At 55.2% G+C, this 20477-nt stretch overlaps 2 protein-coding genes across 4 annotated transcripts; both read right to left on the reverse strand.

Annotated features, from left to right (window-relative positions):
* Positions 1-144: 144 nt before the first annotated feature.
* On the reverse strand, positions 145-15359 carry LRRC61 (leucine rich repeat containing 61). 3 transcript variants are annotated; one of them, XM_041752216.1, is made up of 2 exons: positions 15228-15359; positions 145-1698 (listed from the first exon to the last, which is right to left on the reverse strand). In XM_041752216.1, the coding sequence occupies exon 2, from the start codon at positions 1529-1531 to the stop codon at positions 749-751; it is 783 nt and encodes a 260-aa protein (XP_041608150.1). In that variant the 5' UTR covers positions 1532-1698; positions 15228-15359; the 3' UTR covers positions 145-748. The 3 variants fall into 3 exon arrangements, with proteins under 3 accessions (XP_041608150.1, XP_041608148.1, XP_041608147.1); XM_041752214.1 differs by lacking the exon at positions 15228-15359 and adding an exon at positions 12664-12797; XM_041752213.1 differs by lacking the exon at positions 15228-15359 and adding an exon at positions 12106-12242.
* On the reverse strand, positions 5573-12243 carry ZBED6CL (ZBED6 C-terminal like). The gene is made up of 2 exons (XM_041752212.1): positions 12106-12243; positions 5573-10148 (listed from the first exon to the last, which is right to left on the reverse strand). The coding sequence occupies exon 2, from the start codon at positions 10108-10110 to the stop codon at positions 6922-6924; it is 3189 nt and encodes a 1062-aa protein (XP_041608146.1). The 5' UTR covers positions 10111-10148; positions 12106-12243; the 3' UTR covers positions 5573-6921.
* Positions 15360-20477: the final 5118 nt, after the last annotated feature.

Below are 20477 nucleotides of genomic sequence, written 5' to 3' on the forward strand. Positions count from 1 at the left end.
AGAGGAGCAGAGTCCCAGGGGGAGCAGGAGACTTCCTGTCCAACGCTCAGAAAACAGGAGAGAACAGGGCCCCAGGGACATCATCTTGCCTTCAGGCGCTCATGCTTGGGAAAACAAAGGTCACCCACAAAAACGGACAGGCAGTGATGCTTAGAACAGGAAAATTTAATAGGGATCAGGTGGATGAGAACGGGCAGTGAGGGCTCTGTGTGACATGGGACGGGAGCACCCAGCAGAGGGTCATGTGGATAGGCAACTCTGGAAGGTGGGTGACCACAGCTTCCAGGCTCTGGCCCCTCCTCTCCCAGGACTGGCTGGGCCGACACACACACCCTCCCTGCCTTTCTCACCTTTAGCCCTGGGAAGATGCAGTGCTCTTCCACTAAAGCCTCAGACCTGAGCAGCCAGGGGTGGCAGCTGCTGTGGGCATGGCTCCACACAGGGCCTCCTCTCCAGGCTTGCAGAGTAGGAGGCAGGAGGGCCTCACACCCTGCCACCGGCCTGAAGAGGGCCCTTACACCTCCTGGAGACAGCTGGGCAGGTGTGTCCTTGGTATGAGGGAGGGGTGGGAGGGAGGGGTCTGCTCTCAGGAACACGGATAAGCAAAGAGCCTGATTTGCAAGCCCAGTGGCCAGAGTGACAAAACTGTGATGACAAGCACCAAAGCAGGCGCGCAGATACAGGCAGCCAGGCTGCTATGTACCCATCCCAGGGCCAGGTGCCCAGCTGTCACAGGCCACGGGCACACTCAAAACACAAAGGATGATGAGGCAGTGCCCGCAGGGCTGAGTGCTTGCTCAGCCTTGGCCAGGCTGTCGTTGGCCTGGCGGTCCAGGTCGTGGCATTCCTGCAGGGTGTCCTGGAACTGCCGGCAGGCCTCCTCCAGGATGGAGTTGCTCCGGGTGGGCCATGACTCCCAGTACCCTGGCTCTACCCAGGGCTGGGCCTCAGCGGCCCGGGGGCCAAGGCTGGAGCCAGGGCGCAGGGAGCTGTCCAGGTCTCGGCACAGCTGGTAGAACTCACTGCCACGCCCAGTCACGCGCTCACCATCGATAACCTTCAGGCCAGGAAGCAGCTCCCGGACCGCAGCCCAGTAGGAGGGACTGGTGCACAGTGGGTTGCTGAGCCGGGCCAATGGGTCACGGAGCCGCAGGTACTCCAGGCCCCTCAGGCCAGCCAGACACTGCAGCTGATCAGGGGTGGCTAGCAGGTTGCCCGCGGCATTGAGACTCTGCAGGTTCTCGCAGGCGGCCAGCGGCTCCAGCCCCGTCAGCCGATTGTTGGCTACGTTGAGCACCACGAGCTGGCGCAGGGCCGCCAGCGGGCCTAGTTGGGTGAGTGCGTTGCTGGACAGGTCCAGCCACTCGAGCCCCAGGCACTCACCCAGGCAGCCCAGGTCCACCAGCCCCAGACCGCGAAGCTTCAGCAGCAGGATGGACTCCAGGGCGAACTCACCCGAGCGAGACTTGAGCAGCTGGGGCGTGATGCACACCCCGTCCGCCTCTCCCGGCTTCTCACCCTGGGACTCCATCTGATGAAGGCAGTCTGGGAGGCCTGGGCCCCGGTGGTCCTGGCACAGGGACGCGGCCACCACTGGGGGTCAGGGGACTGCTCACCCCGAAAAAGGCACCATCGATTGTGTCTGGGCCAGTGCCAGAGGCCCGTTTGCGACAGCCCTCCTTGAGGACTGACAGGATCCTACAGAGAGAGAATCACACAGTGAGTGGGCCTCTCTGGATATCCTGGGCACTTTCTGACCTAATGGCAGCATGAGGCACTGCCCGGCCTCTCCCACGGTGACAGAGATCCTGCCAGCCCAGCCAGACCCGAAGACACAGAGCCCCCTGAGGGAGGTGGGCCAGGCTCAGGGCCGCACCTACAGGGGCCCCAACACTGCTCCAGCAGTTATGGCTATACCAGATGGAATTCAGGTGCCATGTGACCGAATTCCCATTTTCTATATCTGTACCTGGAGACAAAATCTCTTCACTTTCCTTTGTTAGAAACTGCTCACGATCCATCCTTCATAATTTTGAGGTGTTTCTTTTTAGCCATTCCAATTAATTCTTGAATAGCTAACAGGTCACCACCATCTCTTCTGTTCCCTTCCATATGCAGCCACAAATGACAGCACGCTGGGCCTTACTTCGTTCTCCCAAAAATGTTCGTGACTCAGTGTTTTTGTTTTTTTTTTAAACATTAGCAACAAATTCAAAATGGTTTCCAGATTGTGTGGGTCCACTGTAACCCCTGCTTGTGACCATGGGGCCTGGAGGCTCAGCTCAGGCCGCTGGAGGAGGTGGTAGTGGCATTGGCAGCCCTGAGGCCACGGTCACCTGCCCACAGCCCCACCACCCACGGCTCCCCCAACTAGCTCTTCACTCTGGAGTCCATAGAAGGGCATTTTTAAGTTTTTAAAAAAGGTTTTATTTATTTATTCATGAGAGAGGCAGAGACACAGGCAGAAGCAGGCTCCATGCAGGGAGCCTGATGCAGGACTTGATCCCGGGACTCCAGGATCATGCCCTGGGCCGAAGGCAGGTGCTAAACTGCTGAGCCACCCAGGGATCCCCAGTAGAAGGGGATTAATCCCTGTATGCCACGCAGCGTGGATGAGGGTTAGCCAGAGAAGGCAAGTGGGGCAGAAGGCCAGGCAAAGAAGCCATGCTGGAGGGAAGGACCTGGCTAGCACCTCAGTTCCAAAAAGGCTGGGGAAGGCGGGCCTTTCCAGGCACCAGGGGATGTGGGCCGGCATAAGGCCAGGTGCCAGTGCGAGACTGGAGCAGAAGGGGGAGGCCTGAGGGAAGAATACTGGCAATGCCGCCCACGGAGGGGTCAAGGTTGCAGCAGAGAGGAAAACAAGAAGGGACCTCTGCTCCAAGTGGCAGCCTCCCAACCCTGCAGACTCTGGCCAGGCCCAGGCCAGGCAGAGTGACGCCTGTGAAGTACCATGGGACTATTCACTCCTGCTGTTTATAAAAAAAGCAGAGTACTTATCCAGAGTACCCCGGAGTCCCAAGTCTGTGTTTACATAATCCACATCACTTTCTATTTCCCTCTCCAAGGAAACCAGGCCTAGGGTTCCTCCCCCTCCCCCTTGCCTATCTCCCCACCTCTGAGAAGTGGGTCTTCATGCCTTTACCTAGCAACCCTCTAGTCTGCAACACCCCTTCATTTCTGTTTCATTTCTTTCCAGAAGCGATTCAAGGCACCCACTAAGTCGGGGTCACTCTTCAAGCAGGATCTACCAGGGATTGTAAGGGAGAGAGAGATGCAGTCAACTTTGCATCTGGTTAAAAGTGCTGCCCACAGGGGTGAAGGGTGCAAGAGGAGCACCAGGCACCAGAAGCCTGCCACAAAGCACTAGGGGAGACATGGGCTTCACGAAGGTAGTGAGCGCTGCAGAGGACAGAGCCTAGAAAGACTACCAAGGATCTAGCTAGGGTGTTACTGGATGCAGGGGCTCCCTTCTCAACATGGGACACACAGGACAAGCTGGGGGTCAAGAAGACTTCCGGTTTGAGGTGACCATGTGCATCGGGCTTAGGAGGCAGTTGAGGCTCTAGGCTGAAGGGATTCAATCGTCATTTGCAGAGGTACCCAGTGGGAAGGTGTGGCTCATGGGCCAGCCTTTGGGCGGACACAGACCTCTTTAAGTATTTGCAGGCTTCCCTCCAGGATGATGCTGAGCTTCCCCAGCTCCCTAGCCACACACTATTTTGGGGGTGAAAGTGGTCAGGAGGCCCTGGCGTCCAGTGAAAAGGTGCAGTTATGGGCTGCAGTCAAGAGAACACCAGCATTTATGAGGCTGAATGGAGGGCACTGATGAGCAGCCAGTGGCAGGCGTACAAGGACATGGAAGGGACACTGTGTTAAAAGGCCCACTGGACTCAGAGAGGAGGCCACTGGGTGGAGCAGCACCAGCCACAGCCCAGCGTGATGGGTTAGGGAGTGATGCCCTGAGGAACCAGTTCAGTGACCTCAATGACATCTGGAGGGACGGGGCAGGAAAGGACAAGGGGGCCAGAAGGGGGTGGGGGGAGGGAGGGAACTGCATGTACTCCCCACAACAAAGCTGGGAGGAATACTTTTTGCAGAAGAGGAAACAGGAGCAAAGAACACATTCCCCGGAAACCGGGAATTCCATGCCCCAAAGCCCTGCCTGGCAGGTGATGCTGGCCTTCCAGCCCTCCACCTCCCACCCTGGGCCCCATACCCTCGCCAGTGCCAGTACTGCATAGTCACCAAGGTAGAACTCTAATTCTCCAGGGGATGAAACTCTGCTCTGCTCTCAGGCCTATCTTACCCAAAATCTGCACACCTCAACCAGGAGGGTGTGGGCTCGACCAAGTGCCCTCCCCACAGTGTGAACCTGACTCACACTCAAGCCAGCAGCACAGGGTAGGCCCCACACGATGGAATGGTTCATCCACACCCAAGTGCTTCCATGTTCCTCAATAAAGAACCAGAGTCCTCCTATCCTGGTCCTGCTGTGGAAAGTAGTGCTCAGAAGCTCCTGGTCCAACGTGTATCTGTAAATGGGGCTTCGTTACGTAGATGAGACTATGACGACACTCAGCACAGCTGACATCTGGCTTTCCTACAGGAGGCCTGTCTTCCCTTGTTCAGGACTACCTTTGCTGAATCTCAGTTTACCTACCTAAGAAGTGGGCCAGAAAATAGGCCCATGAGCCAGCCAGAGCAGGCGGGAGCTCTGTCTTCACAAGAAATGGTTAACGCAGAGCAGCCTCAGTGAACAGTCACTTGGCTGCTCCAGGGACCCTGGAGATCCTTTTGCCGGCCCATTCCCCCCACCCCCCCCCCATCCACAATGAAGATCAGGGTTCTTTACCTCAGCACCTCTGCCACTGGAGGGTGGAGAAGTCTTTGTCCTGGAGATTATCCTGGACGTTGGACACTTACCAGCATCCCTGTTTGCCACCCACAAGAGGATAGTAGCAATCCCACCATCAAGCTGTGACAAATGTCTCCAAACACTGACAAATGTCTCCTGAGGGACAAAATTGCATCCACCTGCCCTCCCAGAGACACTCCTTGGGACCAGCAGGCTTCTCTGTCCGGTTCCTCTACTCCCCACACTCCCACATGCTCCCAACGCTGCTGCCTACGCTTCCTGGCCTGCCAATGCTGGAGAGCCAGTTCAGTGACACTGAGCAGCAAGAACAGCTTAGGGAAAAGCAGTGCAGAGCAACATCTCCCTCACACAGGGTGACTTGGGGACACCCCACATTCCTGCCTCTCACCCTACCTACTGAGTCAGAATTTGGGAGGAAGGTCCGGGATACCCAAGTGTCTAAGAGCCACACATATATGTCAAGGAAAAACAGCAGGGAGAGGCTTGGGGCCATGCTCTGACCTTACCACCCAACTGCACTTGAGTTAGAGTTGGAGGTGCTAAGAGGTACAGTCATAGTCTGGGCTCCTCTCCCTAGGAGCCTCGCCTCCCATCACCAGGGAGCCTATAATGGCAGGGGGGTGGGGGTGGGGGTGGGATGTGATCTAAGCAATATGGAGGCCAGACTTGAAATCATGCTACTCCAACCATTAAATGTGATCTTTACAAACCTTTATTTAAGAAAGAAGATGCAATTATGAAAATACTACATACTAAACAAGACAAAGGCTATGATTCTGAGGTTAAAAAGAGGAAGACATATGTCCCAAGTATTAACAAGGCTGCCTGAGTGAAAGATGATGGGTAGTTTTTCCTGCTTCCTTACATTTTCAATAATTTCCAAAAATCCTATAGTGACTGCCAACCCTTCCAAGGGAGGCAGGGGGACAGGTATCTCAGGCTCACTCCCACAGCCAGGGCCCAGTCTCAAGTTAGACCTTGAGTGCCTTGCCCCACCTCTGCCTACCTACCTTCCCTCTCAGAGCCACCCTTCCAGCTTCTGAACACCTCAGGAGAGCTGGGCTTGTGCAGAGTCATGTGCAGGGTGACAGCCTGCCCCGGTCCTCTGGCCTCTCCTTTGCCTTCTTTTTTCACCTGATACACCGGCTCCTGGGGCTAACACACTCAGCTCTTGCACCCTGCCCAGAAGGAAGGCACCAGTGGGTCTGATGGACAGCCTTTCTTGCTTCCAGGTAGGGGACCTACACTTTACAAGTGACTAGGGAGAAGGAGAGGTACAGGCAGCTTCCTAGAGCCAGGTAGGCCATGAAACTCTTTTGGAGAGACTGTTTTCACTGTAGAAAGAAACCCCAGGATCTCCAGGAGTCTGGAAACAAACCATGGATAAGAAGGTTGAGGACTGGGTATATCGGTTGTCCTCAATCCACACCTCCTCATGCTGGGCAGTCCCATCAGCTAGGGTTCTCTGGCCACTCTGGGATCCACGACAAAGCACAGACCCCCCAAAAAAGTGTTATGTGTGTGTGTGTATACTTCTTTCTTAACGTGGCCACTCTAACTCAGGGCTTCTTTTTTTCTACAGTGAAAGCAACTTGGGAAAAAGCTTCCACAGCTTTCCAGGCTCTAGCTGGCTGAATGTATTTCCCACTTGCCAGTGCCCATGCTTCTCCTTGTCCTCAGTCGCTTTTTGAGAAAGCAGGGCTCTTAAGGGCATGTATCCCTGGACATGCACAGACAAGTTGCATAGAGGGCCCTTACTAGCCACCAACACTGCAGTTTATAGAACTGTGCAGCACAACTCATAGTCACTTGGATTTTTTTTTTTTTTTTGACTTGATCTTTTCTATGCATAAACCGCTAGAAAGAAATTAAGAAATGGATGGATGGAAAACGGTATCTCCTGGGAGAAGGCAATCTGTCAAGGATTGAGAAATTGTCCCTATTCCTTCCAAAGAGGTTTAGGACTCTGGGCAGCCCCATAAAACACCCTAGGGTGCACATTCTGCTTGCCCCTGAGCCCAGGTGGTGTGTCCACAGGCAGATGTTCAGGGAGTCTGTTGGAGGTCTGCCGTGCTGGTCTGCTCCCCCTCAGCCAGGTTCTCACTGAGGAAGAGGAGGGAAGGGGTGGTGTAGTTGGGGAAATTCTCCAAGTTGGTCTTCAGGAAGAGGAGACGCTCCACGGTCTCCACTGGGAGAGGGGTGCTGTGTTCCAGGATGGCAGGGCTGTCCAGGGACATATAGACACTTTCACAGAAGGCCCCTGTCGGGGGACAGGACAAATAGACAGTAGCCAGTCTTGCCAGAACTGGCCAGACCTCCTGCCTCTTCTCCCAGTAAACCAGCGGGTCCTCTTGTGCACCAATCGTCTCGTTATCACGTAGGTACTTCTTGACAATGATGCTGGCCAGGTGGCTCTCGGTAGAAAGCGAAGCTCCACTTCTCTCGGACGCCAGCAGCCCTGCACTTTCCAGCTGCTCCAGCAAGCTCCGCTCCCTCTGGCCCAGCAGCAGAGATCTGGAGCTGCCTCTGCACCACCCTGGCTCTGTCCCATCCTTCCCCTCGGCCCCAAGGCTCTTGACCATCCTGCTGCTCGTGGTGGCGCCCATACACATAGTCTTGGGGCTGTGCGGGGAAGGGGAGGGAGGCAAGGAGCAGTCGGACACCATGATCTCCTTCACCTTGTACACGAGAACTTGCTTCCAATGGTCAATGTCAGCCCCCATGGGCAGGATGGCCTCGATTTTGCCCTTGAAGCGGGGGTCAAGCAGGGTCGCCAGCACAAACTCCTTCCGGTGGAAGAGCTCGTTGAGTTGGCAGTCTGTGGAGACCTGCAGGGCCAAGCCCTTGGCCAGCCTGACGGCTGCGCTCACCTCTGAACCACCCTGCTCCTTAAAGTGCTCGTGGATCTGCTCCAGGATGATATGCAGGTAGCGTAGCTGGGGCAGCACCTGGCTTAGAGTAGCCCATGCAGTGCTCGCCTCCTGGACCACCATGTGGAAGGGCTGCAGGAGCATGACCAGATTGTCCATCAGGCTCCAGAAGGTAGCTGACAGGGCCGACCCGGCCTTGCCCAGCTGGTATTTCTCCTCATACTCCTGCAGTGGCCGCTGATGCTCCACCAGCCACTCCATCAAGCGATAGTTAGAAACCCAGTGGTCTGAGAGCTCCCAAAAGGGCTGGTGGGCTGGGAGGCCACACTGCTGCTGCAGCTGGCTGAGGAGCTGCCGGGCCCCTGAGGAGCCTTGGAAATGGCTGCAGATGGCCCTGACCGTACCCAGGATGGTCTGGACGCTTTGATGGTGACACAGGAAGTTTCTCACCAGGGAGTCAAGGCAGTGGGCAAAGCACGGGATGTGGGTGTAGCCCTCCATCCTCACTGCCTGCTCCAGGCTGGGGCAGCTGCCCGATACCAGGAAGCCTGGTCGCAGGGTGCTGCGGCTGAGCCACAGACGGACCTGCTCCTGCAGTGCCTGCTGCCTCTCTTCCAGGCTGCTGTCCTGGGCCAGGCCTCGAACCAAGAGCACTGCTTGCTTTCGTGGGCTCTCCGATGCCACCTGCCGACTGCCCGGCAGTATTGCACCCCAGTGGGCAGTGATGGCCACATAATCCACAACTGCATCTGGGGCAGCAGTGGACACGGTAAGGTGGACACAGCTGCCCTTGGCCCACTGCATCTCCCGACACACCTGTTCACTGACCGCCTCGTGGAGCAGAGGCAAGGCTTTCTCAAAGAAAAAGGCTGGAGGCGGCACTTGGTAGCAGGGGTCTACCTGGGCCATGAATCTTCTGAAAGGCAGGGAGGAAGTAAAGGAGAATGGCAATGTGAGGCTACAGAGCAACTGTGCAATGCTATGATTCCAGGCCTGTGCTTGGGGCTGGCCAGTGATGTCAGTGCCACCCCGGCCCTCCCCAACTGCCAGGGGTACAACGACAGGTTCATCCTTGATGGAAGGGGGCAAGAGTGGCAGAGCCAGGAAGAGCTGCTCAGGCCTGCCTGGGCCCGGCACCCTGCCACTGTCTTCCGAGGCTGAGGTGTCCAGGCAGTGTCTTGGGGATGGGAGCACCTCAGGGGCCAAGCTAGCAGGGCTTGCAGGCAGGCCCTTGTGCTTTCTCTCCTCCAGCTCTGCCTTCTCCCCCGGGCTGGCCACAGCCGGCCTTCTCTCTCTCTCCAGCCCATGCTTGCTCACCAGGTGACGGACCAGGCCTGAGGTCTGGAGATGCCCCTTAAATTTGCCCTGTCTGATGCTGGCGTGACACAGAGTACAGGTGACATTGCAGACATTTTTGCAGTCAAAGGTAAAGAACCGTCTGATGTCAGACAGGGGCTTGTGACTGATTTCCAGAGAGCCAGGGGAATGCCTGAGAGTTCTGATCAGCTTCTTCAGGCAGGGTGGCTTCTGGAGGCTCACCAGGGATGACGTCTCCCCCGCAGCAGCAAGCAAATGCCTCTTCCACTTCTTGAGGCGTCTCACCTCCCTGGCCAGATGGGCTATGAGGATGTCAGCCTGCTTTACCTTCTTGCTCTTGCTCGGCTGGCCCACCTCTGACTGGTCTGGACTGACTGCCTGGAGTGGCGCTGGGGTTGAGGGGGCCGGGCCGGAGCTGAGTACTAGGTCTCTCGCCTTCTTCAGGGTGGGCTCCCCCTCCCGTCTCTGGCCCCGTGCCTTCTGTTTGGACGCCTTCTTCTTGGGCTGCACAGGGGGCTCCTGCTCAAGCATAGATATGAGGCTACAGAGGCCAGAGTCTCTCTTTGGCTTGTTCTGCCCCGGGCTGCCCAGGCACTTTGTATGGGAGGCAGCTGGGTGAACATCAGGGCTCCCCAGGGAGCAGGCTTTTCTCTCCTCACCATAGAGGAAAACCTGGTCAGGTGAAGAGATCGGCGAGGAAGTTGGGAGAGAGTGAGGTCTCTTCCTCTGTAGCAGCAGATCCCTCTCACTCCCCTTTGGAGAGGCAGAGGCTCTGATTTTCCTGTGGCCACTGACAGCCCTCTCTTCCGTATCTACGAACTCCAGTTTATCCTCCGTTGCCAGCAGGCGCCCCCCAGCACCCCAGCCACGTCTGTGAGAAGTACTGGTAGTTCTGTTGTGAAACTTGGAGCTGGACAAAGCCAGGGTACCAGCCGGGCTCCTGGATCTGATCATGGAGGAGTTAGCACACACAGGCGGCTCCTGCCCCAACAATCCTGAAGGTGTATGCCTCTTGGGGGGCTTCCTGATTTTTTCTACTTCCAACATGCTTGGGAACTTGGGGAAAATGAGAAGCTGGGCCCAGGCTGTAAAGTAAGATGAGAAGAGTGGCTCTCCACTGCCCTACTCAACTCTGGGGATCATGAGGGGGAAGGCAAGGCCAGAGGGAAGTAGTGGGGAGGGGAGGTGGGAAGTGATAAGAGGGTGCAGGCCTGGTGAGATCCTAGGACACCAGCCCCAGGACAGAACTCTCAAGACCACAGCGTCCTTGGGGAAGGCTGACGTTCACTCTTGCAGATGGGATGGAGCAGCCTTTAACAGGAAGCTCACAGCCCTCTGTACATTACCAGTTTCTACGTCTGTCCATGCCAAACTAACTGAGGTTTCTCTCTCTCCTTTCTGTGTTTCCCGAGAACCTAGTAGGCACTTGGCAATTTTCCTCTATTGCAGATCTGCTATAAAGTAGGTGACGCCCCTGCATGCACGTGGACTCCAGGTAGGCTGGTAAGACAGACATGTAGTACAGACTCACACTCACAACACGGAAAGCTAGAACCAATGTGCAGGTATGAAGGAGCACCACCCGCAGTTGTGAGACCCCAAGGAGGGGACGGACCCTGCCAAGAAGTCAGGCAGGTCCCCCTAAAAGAGATGCAGGTATCTCAAGTTCAAGCCAGGAGGTAGCGCAGCCCTGCTCTCTGCATCCCGTGCATCTGGGCTTTACCTGTCACCCAGCAGGGCACCAGGAACAGGTCACAACACAGGCTACTAGGCCGTGATGTAGCCAATGGCCTTGCTAGATCTCTTGAAATTCTTTTTCTAGAAGTCAGTTTGCATCAGGGAACACAGGACAGGAGCACAGAACAGGGGGCCCTAATGCACGCAACTCAAGCCCTGTAGTGTCCTGTCACTCCCTTCTGTCTGTCCCAGAGAGACTACTGAAGGGCTGCTCACACTTCCTCACCTCCCACTCCCCCTGAAGCCTGCTCCTCTGGCTCTGACCCCCACCACTCCCTGACACTGCTCTCGCCAAGGCCACCAGCATCCTCTGTGGCGCCTCTTCCAATGGGCTTCTCTGGAAGCGCTGGGGTGCCGGCCCGTGTCCTCCACTGGGAATGCCATCTTCCTGTGGCCCCGGGGCACCACATGCCCTTGGTGCCTCTTACCTGCAACTCCTTTGCAGCCTCTGGTCTGATCCCTCTTCCTCTGCCCATTCCTCTGCTGTTGGCCGTGGTTCCTGCCCGAGTCCCATTTCCCATTCTATACACCCTCTCCAACTGCACACATACTGACACAGCGGGCTTGTCTGGCTGGGAGCTCTCTTCAGCTTCCCCTTGTCCACCTGCTCTTCCTACAGTCCCCTCAATCTTGTAACTGGGACAGCTGCCCACCCAGATGCTCAGACCCCAAGGAGAAGCACAATCCCGGACTCCCTTCCCTTGTTCGTTCTCCTAGAGACTAGGTCACATTCAGACTCAGTCAAAACAGAAAAGAGACAGACACAAGGAAGTCGGAAGAGAAGTACATGGAAAGGAAATGCAAGGCAAAGCCCAGCACCAGAATGTGTTTCTCTGGACAAAGGAAGACTCAGAGAAAAGTGACCTAACACCCACCCCACGCACATCGGAAAGCAAGTGGGCTTTGTCTCTTCACACCAGAAATAACATACAGATCAAGCCGGAAGATTTAAAATGAGAACATTCTGACACTGAGTGATGTTAAACATTAAGAAGAATCACCTCGAACGGCAGGACTGCCTTTAAAGGTGACATGCCCAGTGAGGTAGCTCCAGGAAGATTCTGCCCATGGAGGAGGGTGGGCAAAGTGATGCTCATGCTGACCCCCTTTTAGTTGGGAAAGCCTCAGAAGGACTAGAGGCATCACCGCAGGCCCACTGCCCAGGAGCGCAGCGGCCGCCACACAAATATCTGACCCCCACCGGAGGGGCGCTGTGAACGGGCTGTACCAGGGCACTGATGAGATGTGAGACCCCGTCCTGGTCCCAGAAGTGCCCTGGGGATGTCAGAACTGGAGCAGGCTTACCTCAGCTCCGATCTTGTGACTGAAGAACCGGAAACCCGGAGTAGAAATGAGACAATCAACGGCAGAGTGAAAGAGTAGAGCTGGTGGCAGGCCTCCAGAAGCAGTTTGTAGGCTTCATCCCCACTGAGAACTCAGAGCAGGCTACTGACACCAGGCCCTCACCAGACCTGCCCCCCTTGGTGATGGCTGAGGAAAGGGAAAAACCTGTGTGTTAGGACTGTAACCAGGGCCACACCAAACCTATTCTGTTCTCCAGTTAGCCTTGTCCCATCCGTGCATCTGTTCTCTGCAGATACTCTCGACCTACTTGACTAATTAACAAGAATTCATCAGATACCCACCATGAGCTAGTGCTGCGCCCTAAAGACACAAATAAGGAGAGGAACCACCTGGCTAGCACTAGGGATTCAGGACAAGAAGACAACTTGGAAGTGGGCTCATGGCACCAGAGCAAAGCGAGTGGTGGGTGTGTCACAAAGGCCAGGCTTTAGGCTGACCCTCGGATGAACTGAATCTATAACATTGGACTTTAGATTCTGTCTTGAAGGAGTCACTCACTTTAGGCTACGCCTCAGTATCCTCAAATCCTGATGGATTCCCTGGGTAGACCTGGGATCTTGTGCGAGCACTGGTATCGACTGCAATACCACAGCTTTCCCTTCCGATGAAGCCCATCAGGATGATGACTCCAAGGCCGACATCACGGAGAGCCTCTAAGTGAGTCTAAAATGTATAATTTGAAAAGAAAACCATTCAAAAACCCCAGTACTTTGATGATTAGTAAGCAGTTACTTGTGACATTTCTCACAACAGACAACAAATGTACATTTGTACTTTTTAACCCACAAGGTGGGAGGCCCTTGGGGGACCCACTGGGCAGCTGTCAGGAATGTCACAGCGAGGCCACAAGAAGCAGGCAGGGTGCTAGGATGCAGGAGGGGAGGAAGACTGGAGCAGGTAATAGTAGAGGGGTTAGCACAGTAGGGACAGTTCGGAGAGCCATTCAGGGGGCAGACTATGCTTGAGTGCGGATGTGGAGGTGAACCAAGGCTATGGAGAGGGACTCCCTAATGACCCCATTTACTCATGCAGTTCACTTTTGAACATACTGCTTTGAGGTTCTTCTGCAACAAATCTTTAGAAGTGCATGTGACAGAGTCAGGTCAGAGCTAAAGATACAGACTCACGTAAACATCTCCATGGGAACTAAGGGAAAAGGCCAGAGGGAGAAGGGAGTGGAGGGCGGTGGCCCAGGCAACGTCGTAAAGGGGCTACAGAAGGAATGGACTTCGAAGGTTGACTGACAGGCAGAGAAGGATGCAGAAAAAACCTAAAGTGAAGGTAGGAAAGCCAAGGGGGGACTTTCCAGACAAGACAGGTAGATGATAAAGGATGAAGGAGATGGAGCCCAGGGCCGTGCAACAGGAGCTGGGGGATGTAGGTATCTGCAGTGTTGGGGGTGGGCTGGGGAAAGGAGGATCATGTTTGGGGACAGGAGATAAAGGGCTTGGCTCTACCTCTGAACAGAGAAGGGGTGCAGTGGGAAGAGATGTAAGGCTAACTATACAGGAAAGAAGGAGAAGTGATGGGTGGGGGGAAAAAAGTAAGACAATTTGTGCCCTGGAGCCTACAGATTCCCAAAGGGAAGCCACAGGTCTCCAGAAACAGCAATCTGCTGGCTGAGCCAAAGAGGGCAGGTGCCTCTGCACTTAGGTGGATGCTGGCAACCTGGAGCAGGGGCTTCCTTCTAAATACTCTCAGCAGCCCTTTTCCCATGTGCATGCCCAGAAGGAAAGGAGCCACTTTTCTATTGCTCTTCTGTCTGCCTCCCCCAGAGCCTTGTGCAGAGCTCAGCCCATCCCGTAACCACACCACACTCTTCTCAGAGTTTTCAGTGCCCAGTCCAACTGGCAGGCCCCCTCTTGTCTCAGTTCCTGCGCTTTCTACCCATCCCAGACCCCAGGAGACTTCAAAGCACTGGCTGGGCTCTCAAGTCCTAGGCTTCTCATCCCCTCACCCACTTACCTGTGAGGAGAGGAAAAGTAGGGAGGAAAAGAACGGAAGGAGAGGAACATGTGGAAGGAAGAGAGTAGGGCAAACTACTATGTATTTTTGGGTTTTGACCCACATGCAAGTTTGGCTACTTGCAACCCCTAATTAGTGTTTTCACTAATTATTGTGCATCACTGGATTTCACATTATGCAAAAGTGACATAAAATGAGACCCGTTTTATTTATTTTTATTTTTTTTTAAGATTTTATTTGTTTACTCATGAGAGACAGAGAGAGAGGCAGAGACACAGGCAGAGGGAGAAGCAGACTTCATTCAGGGAACCCAACCCAACTCGGTCCCAGGACCCCAGGATCACTCCCTGGGCTGAAGGCAGGCACTAAACTGCTGAGCCAACCAGGGATCCCCTGAGACCCGTTTTAAAGCACACACTAGGAGGAACAACCCCTGGGTGGCTCAGCAGCTGAGTGTGTGCCTTTGGCTTGGGTCTGACCCCGGGTTCCTGGGATTGAGTCCCGCATCACGCTCCCTGCAGGAAGCCTGCTTCTCCCTCTGCCTAGTCTCTGCCTCTGTCTCTCAGGAGTAGATAAAAATAAAATATTTTTGAAAATAAAATAAAATAAAATAAAATAAAATAAAATAAATAAAATAAAGCACACACCAGGAGAACTCTTTGCTCTCCTCTATGAGGTTGCTTTCTATAGTGGATCGAGAGCATGAAGCCCACCGCCGGTGTACGTGGCTGAAATCCTGGCTGCCACCCAACAGCTCCGATACTGCACTAGCGGGCCTCGGCCTTATCGTCAACACCGCAGGGATTAACAGCACCCACCGTCCTGGACTTAAGTGAGCTAAAACACGTCGAGTGTTCAACGGCAGTCCTGGGCACGGAGCGGTGCTGGACACGAACCACGGCTCCGTTCCGGCTGCCTCACCGCGCGTGTTCCAGGCGCCGGGCCCCGGGAAGCGGCAGCCAGCCAGGGAGGGACCCAGCGGGGCCGCCCGAGGGGCGGGGCGAGGCTGGGCAGGCCGTCCCCGCGCCACCCCCACCCCCCCAGCCTCGGCGTCCAAGTCCGCGAAGTGGCACCGCAACGCCCCGTCCCCGGCTTACCTAGGCCCCCTGAGATCAGGCACGCGACGCCGGGAGCGGCTCCTGCCGCAGCCGACAGCACCACCGCGGCGAGCAGCCAGCCCACCGGCCACCGCGTTTCCCGGCCCGCGGAGCCGGGGGAGGGGGCTCGGCTTCCGGGACGCGCAACGGCTACTTCCGGGAGCGCCCCGCGCCCACCCCTGCCTGCGGGTGGTACGCTCCTCAGGCCCGCGGCCAGCCCCCAGTGCGCAGGCGCGCGCGGCCGAGACCCGGAGCGAGGGGTCGCGCGCCAGTCTCACGGTGACTGGGACTCCGCCCTACTAGTCTAGCCGCCTCCGGCTAGCGGTCTTAGGCCCGCTCCACTAACCGATCTCCGAGGTCCCTTCGGACCCGGGCTCCCTGCGCCCTGGGGACGTGTCCGAGCACGCCCCGCGTCTGGTGCGCACGCGCAGACGGAAGGGCCGCACCGACGGTAACGGCCCTCGCGTTGGGGTCTCCAGCCCGGCAGGTTCCCCCGGCGGGTCAGAGTGTCTCCCGGGACAGGTCCCCGCCGCCTGCTGACGCCGCGGAGGCGTCGCCCACGACCCAGGGGACATCCGCGCCCGCGTCCACAGGGCGCTCGACCATCTCCCGGAACGGAATTGTTCAGGGGGGCCACGGAGCCCGCGTTCCTTGGGCTGAGCCCAGAAGGACGCATCCGCCGCCCCCCCCCCCCCCCCCCCCGCGCCCACGTCTCGCAGGCTACCGAGTCAGACGGACAGAAGGACCTAGCCTTGGGCCGTTCCACCTCTTCATCCTCCCAGGGGTGGTCCCGGTTTTCCTCCTCTCCTTCCAGCGCCCCTGCGCTGGCCCCAAGCAAATCAACTCCAGTTTGGGCCAAAAGTAGGACTCTGCCGCAAGAGCACACATCTTTACACTTTGTCGAGTCCTTTTGTATCTTTCCTGATTCTCTCCCTGCCTCAGAGCTGTGTGCCAGCACCATTGTTTTCATTTCTGGGGCTTTGCAAATCGTGACTTTATCATGCTTCCAAGTATCTGGGAGAGTCCTTAGTACTCTGGGTTTTTCAGCAATTTCCTGGATATTTCCTGCCATGTTTATTTTTTTTCCTGAGAATTTTAGAATACGCATATTCTTATGCTTTCATTTTTACTAGAATATTTAGAATATTTATATTTTACTAGATTAGTAACCCAACCCCACCCCGAAATCTTGAGTGTTTTCTTTTTTTTTTTTTTTTTAATTTTTATTTATTTATGATAGTCACAGAGAGATAGAGAGAGAGAGGCAGAGGGAAAAGCAGGCTCCATGCACCGGGAGCCCGACGTGGGATTCGATCCCGGGTCTCCAGGATCGCGCCCTGGGCCAAAGGCAGGCGCCAAACCGCTGCGCCACCCAGGGATCCCTTGAGTGTTTTCATTGACGTTGCATGTGTAAGTTACATCACGGACATTTGGCAGGAAACACAAAATACAGATACCTAGGCCGCTGAGCCACCCAGGGATCTTTCGTGGCCCTAGATCCCCAGGTCGTAATGTATATATCAAAGTGCTGGGATCCCTGGGTGGCTCAGCGGTTTGGCGCCTGCCTTTGGCCCAGGTTGTGATCCTGGAGCCCCAGGATCCAGTCCCATGTCAGGCTCCCGGCATGGAGCCTGCTTCTCCTTCCGCCTGTGTTTCTGCCTCTCTCTCTCTCTTCCTATGTCTATCATGAATAAATAAAATCCTTTAAATAAAAAAAAAGTGCTGAAAGTGCTTGCTGCTTCCTTTTCCACAAAGCGGATCAGTATGGTGTCTGAGATGGGAACAAAAAAAAAAAGGCAAAGGCAGCTGAGATCCTGGCAGAATAAAGACTGGCATGGAACTAATGTATATAGAAACAATGGGAGGGCACCTGGGTGGCTCAGTCCCTTAAGCATCTGCCTTCCGCTCAGGTCGCCATCTCAGGGTCCTGGGATGGAGCCCCGCATTGGGCTCCGTGCTCAGCGGGGAGCCTGCTTCTCCCTCTCTTATCTCTCAAACCTTTTTCATTTTTATTTTTTAAATATTTTATTTATTCATGAGAAACACAGAGAGGCAGAGACGCAGGCAGAGGGAGAAGCAGGCTCCATTCAGGGAGCCCAACATGGGACCGGATCCCAGGTCTCCAGGATCAGGCCCCGGGCTGAAGATGGCGCTAAACCACTGAGCCACCAGGGCTGCCCTCAAATCTTTTTTAAAAGCATGGTTAATACTCCCACTTGGGCAAGCCCCAGTGGCTCAGCGGTTTAGTGCCACCTTTGGTCCAGGGCCTTTTTAATTTTTTTTTAATTTTTTTTATTTATGATAGTCACAGAGAGAGAGAGAGAGAGAGGCAGAGCAGAGACACAGGCAGAGGGAGAAGCAGGCTCCATGCAGGGAGCCCAATGCGGGACTTGATCCTGGGACTCCAGGATCACGCCCTGGGCCAAAGGCAGGTGCTAAACCACTGAGCAACCCAGGGATCCCCTGGCTCAGCAGTTTAGCGCCACTTTTAGCCCAGGGTGTGATCCTGGAGACCTGGGATGGAGTCCCACGTCAGTCTCCCTGCATGGAGCCTGCTTCTCCCTCTGCCTGTGTTTCTGCTTGTGTCTCTGCCTCTATCTCTCTCATTCTGTGTCTCTCATGAAGAAATAAATAAAGTCTTAAAAAAAAATAAAATGCAAAATCTTGGGCCACCTGGGTGGCTCAATGGGTTAAGCGTCTGCCTTCAGCTTAGGTCATGATCTCAGGGTACTGGGATCAAGCCCCATGTCTACACTTCCCATTCAGCAGGGAGCTTGCTTCTCCCTCTGCCCTCCACCCCCACCCTGCTCTGCTTCCTCAATCTCGTGCTCTGTCAAATAAATAAAATCCTTTAAAAAAATAACATAAAATGCAAAATCTCAAGTCCCAGCAGGCTTTGGAATGGGACCCAGGAATTGGCATTTTCAAGCATATCAGATAATTCTCAAATTAGGTGGACCGTATCCCATCCTGATCCCAAAACTCTGGTCCCTAGACCTTGCGGGCCTAAGAACCACCCGTGGTGCATATTACAAGCCTCGGATCCTCACTCCGTCCCTGCAGATTCTCTTGTACTGTACCTGGCCTGGTCCTAGCATGCTGTGGGTTCATATTGTTCTGAGTGATTCCTATGCAGGTTCATTGACACAGAAAGTGGTCTGAGTTACCCCGGACTTTGGTCACCTGCCCTCCCTTTTCCGCCATTACATGTGAAGCAAAACTGTGGTGGCTGTCAACTGACTTTGGTCCCGGAAACCTCCAGCTTTATAAACAAAGGTCACTTCCTAGCACACAGGCATGGAGATGACAACTGCTCCTGCTACATTTCACCTCTACTACTCATGTTCCTGTTGTTACCAACTATCCTATTTCTGTTCAAAGCAACTAAAACTCATCAAGGGGCTTACTTTAGGGTCTTCATCAAAGACGGTAACCCTGTGGCCTGCAGTAATAGTACACTTCTGTCTGTAACTCCTCTTCCCTCTTCCAAACCCGGGCTGATGGGTGTCCTTTCTGTAGGCCGCAATCTGCCAGATCTCTCAGGGGTGCTGAGATGGGGAAGAGAGCCTGGAAGGCTGGCATCTGAGCAGCACCAAACTGGCAAGTTTCCTTAGCTCTTTGCCCTTTGGTTTTCCCAAGCACGGCTTGGCACCTAGCAACTGCTCAGTGAACATTAGCCGTGGTTGTCCTCATATATCCTCCAAGGATTTCACCCAGACTGTGATATCCTCTGCGGAACTGCCCCCCCTCCCCGCCCCCACCTAACAGCAGTTGGGAGACCTCCCCAGTGGGGGCATAGATTGGTCTCTGGAAGTCTAGCACCTTGGTTGAAACACTACCCTCTGGTGGCCACGCTCTGCGTGTGCAGCTTAGCTCCTCTCAGCTGCTTTGGGTCTGCTTTCTGGGCTTGTGGGGTCCCAGGGTGGTTCTAGAAGCTGCTTCCCTTCCCCCTCTGCCACTGGGTAGGGTGCAGTGCTCTCCTACTCTCTGCCACTGCCCATATGTAGGGATCTTTTGCTTAATGGAAGTTCTCCAAGCGTCTCTGTCTGAGGCTGACATTTATTGGTGGGCCTCCCATGTGGTGGGCCCGAGATCCTTGAAAATAACTGCACAACAACTGATCTTGGCACCTAATGCTTCAATCCAGACTCCACCCCAAGAGACTTGCTCGACCCACCTAGCATGGCTTCAGATAGCCTATGGCTGGGGCCTTGGGATAGCCTGGGCCCATTGAGTTCTTGTCTGAAAAGGCTCTAGGCTGTCAGGAGAATTTAGTGTTTGTTCTAGACAATGCCTGACCACAGACCCCTGGCCTGCCCCTGCTCTAGGCCATGCCCAACCAGACCCCTGACCTTCTGCCCTCTGCCCTCTCTTAGCACATTTACTAAGATTACCATCACGACTCTTTCGTCTGTCCCTTTGAGACATGTATGTGTGTATCTCCTGCAATCCTGTCATGTTTTCCTCAAGGGCCTGAGCCCCATTCCTCTGAAATGAAATCAGGACGGATCAGGCCTCTGTCCCAGGCTCTGTGGGAGACGCCGCTGGTCTAGTGGCACTTCCCCTGACCAACCCTTTGTGATTTCTCACTTTCCTGATCCTACCTGAGCCCCTGCTTCCCCCCTTTCCTCATCTCCCTTTAAACTGCCCCTCACCTTGGCACGGACAGCACAGAGCACAGATTTCCCTTGCTGACCGTAGTTACAGAATAAAACCCACTCTCACTGATGGCCAGCTGTGCTTGCTTGACAAATCCTGCCCACCTCACCAAGCATGTGGGCCTCATTTGGGGAGGGCTCCCAGCTGCTGTCCTCCCAGGATGGCTGTGCGGGCAGGAAGGAAGGAAGGAGGGGAGAGTCACTAGGCTGGGGAAGGGGCTGCTGGTCCTGAGCGGCTCAGAGGTGGCCTGGAGAGCAAGGGACGCTCCCCAGAACTCCTCCACCCAGACAGGACAGACAAAAGTCCTGGGAGAGTCTGGGAGGAGGAGATGCAGCCGAGACGAGCTCCAACACCAAGAAAACTAAGAAGCTAGGGAAGGGAGACAGAGCGGGGAAACCAACCATGTTGCCCCCCACCCTCCTCAGCCCAGGCCAATGATCCTCAGCATCCCAGACCTGAGGCCCTGAGCGGGGGCAGCTGGGGAGCAGGGGTCCTGGGGGCTGGCCTAACATAGGTTATAGCCATAGGGACAGAGATGCCACGCAGCCTTATGGGGTCCGTCCCCAGGCCCAGGGCCCCACCCGCAGGGAC

This window comes from Vulpes lagopus, chromosome 4 (assembly GCF_018345385.1).
Source record: "Vulpes lagopus strain Blue_001 chromosome 4, ASM1834538v1, whole genome shotgun sequence".
In the NCBI taxonomy this organism is placed as follows: Eukaryota; Metazoa; Chordata; class Mammalia; order Carnivora; family Canidae; genus Vulpes; species Vulpes lagopus.

Coding starts and splice junctions, on each gene's coding strand:
- LRRC61 (XM_041752216.1), bottom strand. CDS start 1,531: ATGGAGTCCCAGGGTGAGAAGCCGGGAGAGGCGGACGGGGTGTGCATC.
- ZBED6CL (XM_041752212.1), bottom strand. CDS start 10,110: ATGTTGGAAGTAGAAAAAATCAGGAAGCCCCCCAAGAGGCATACACCT.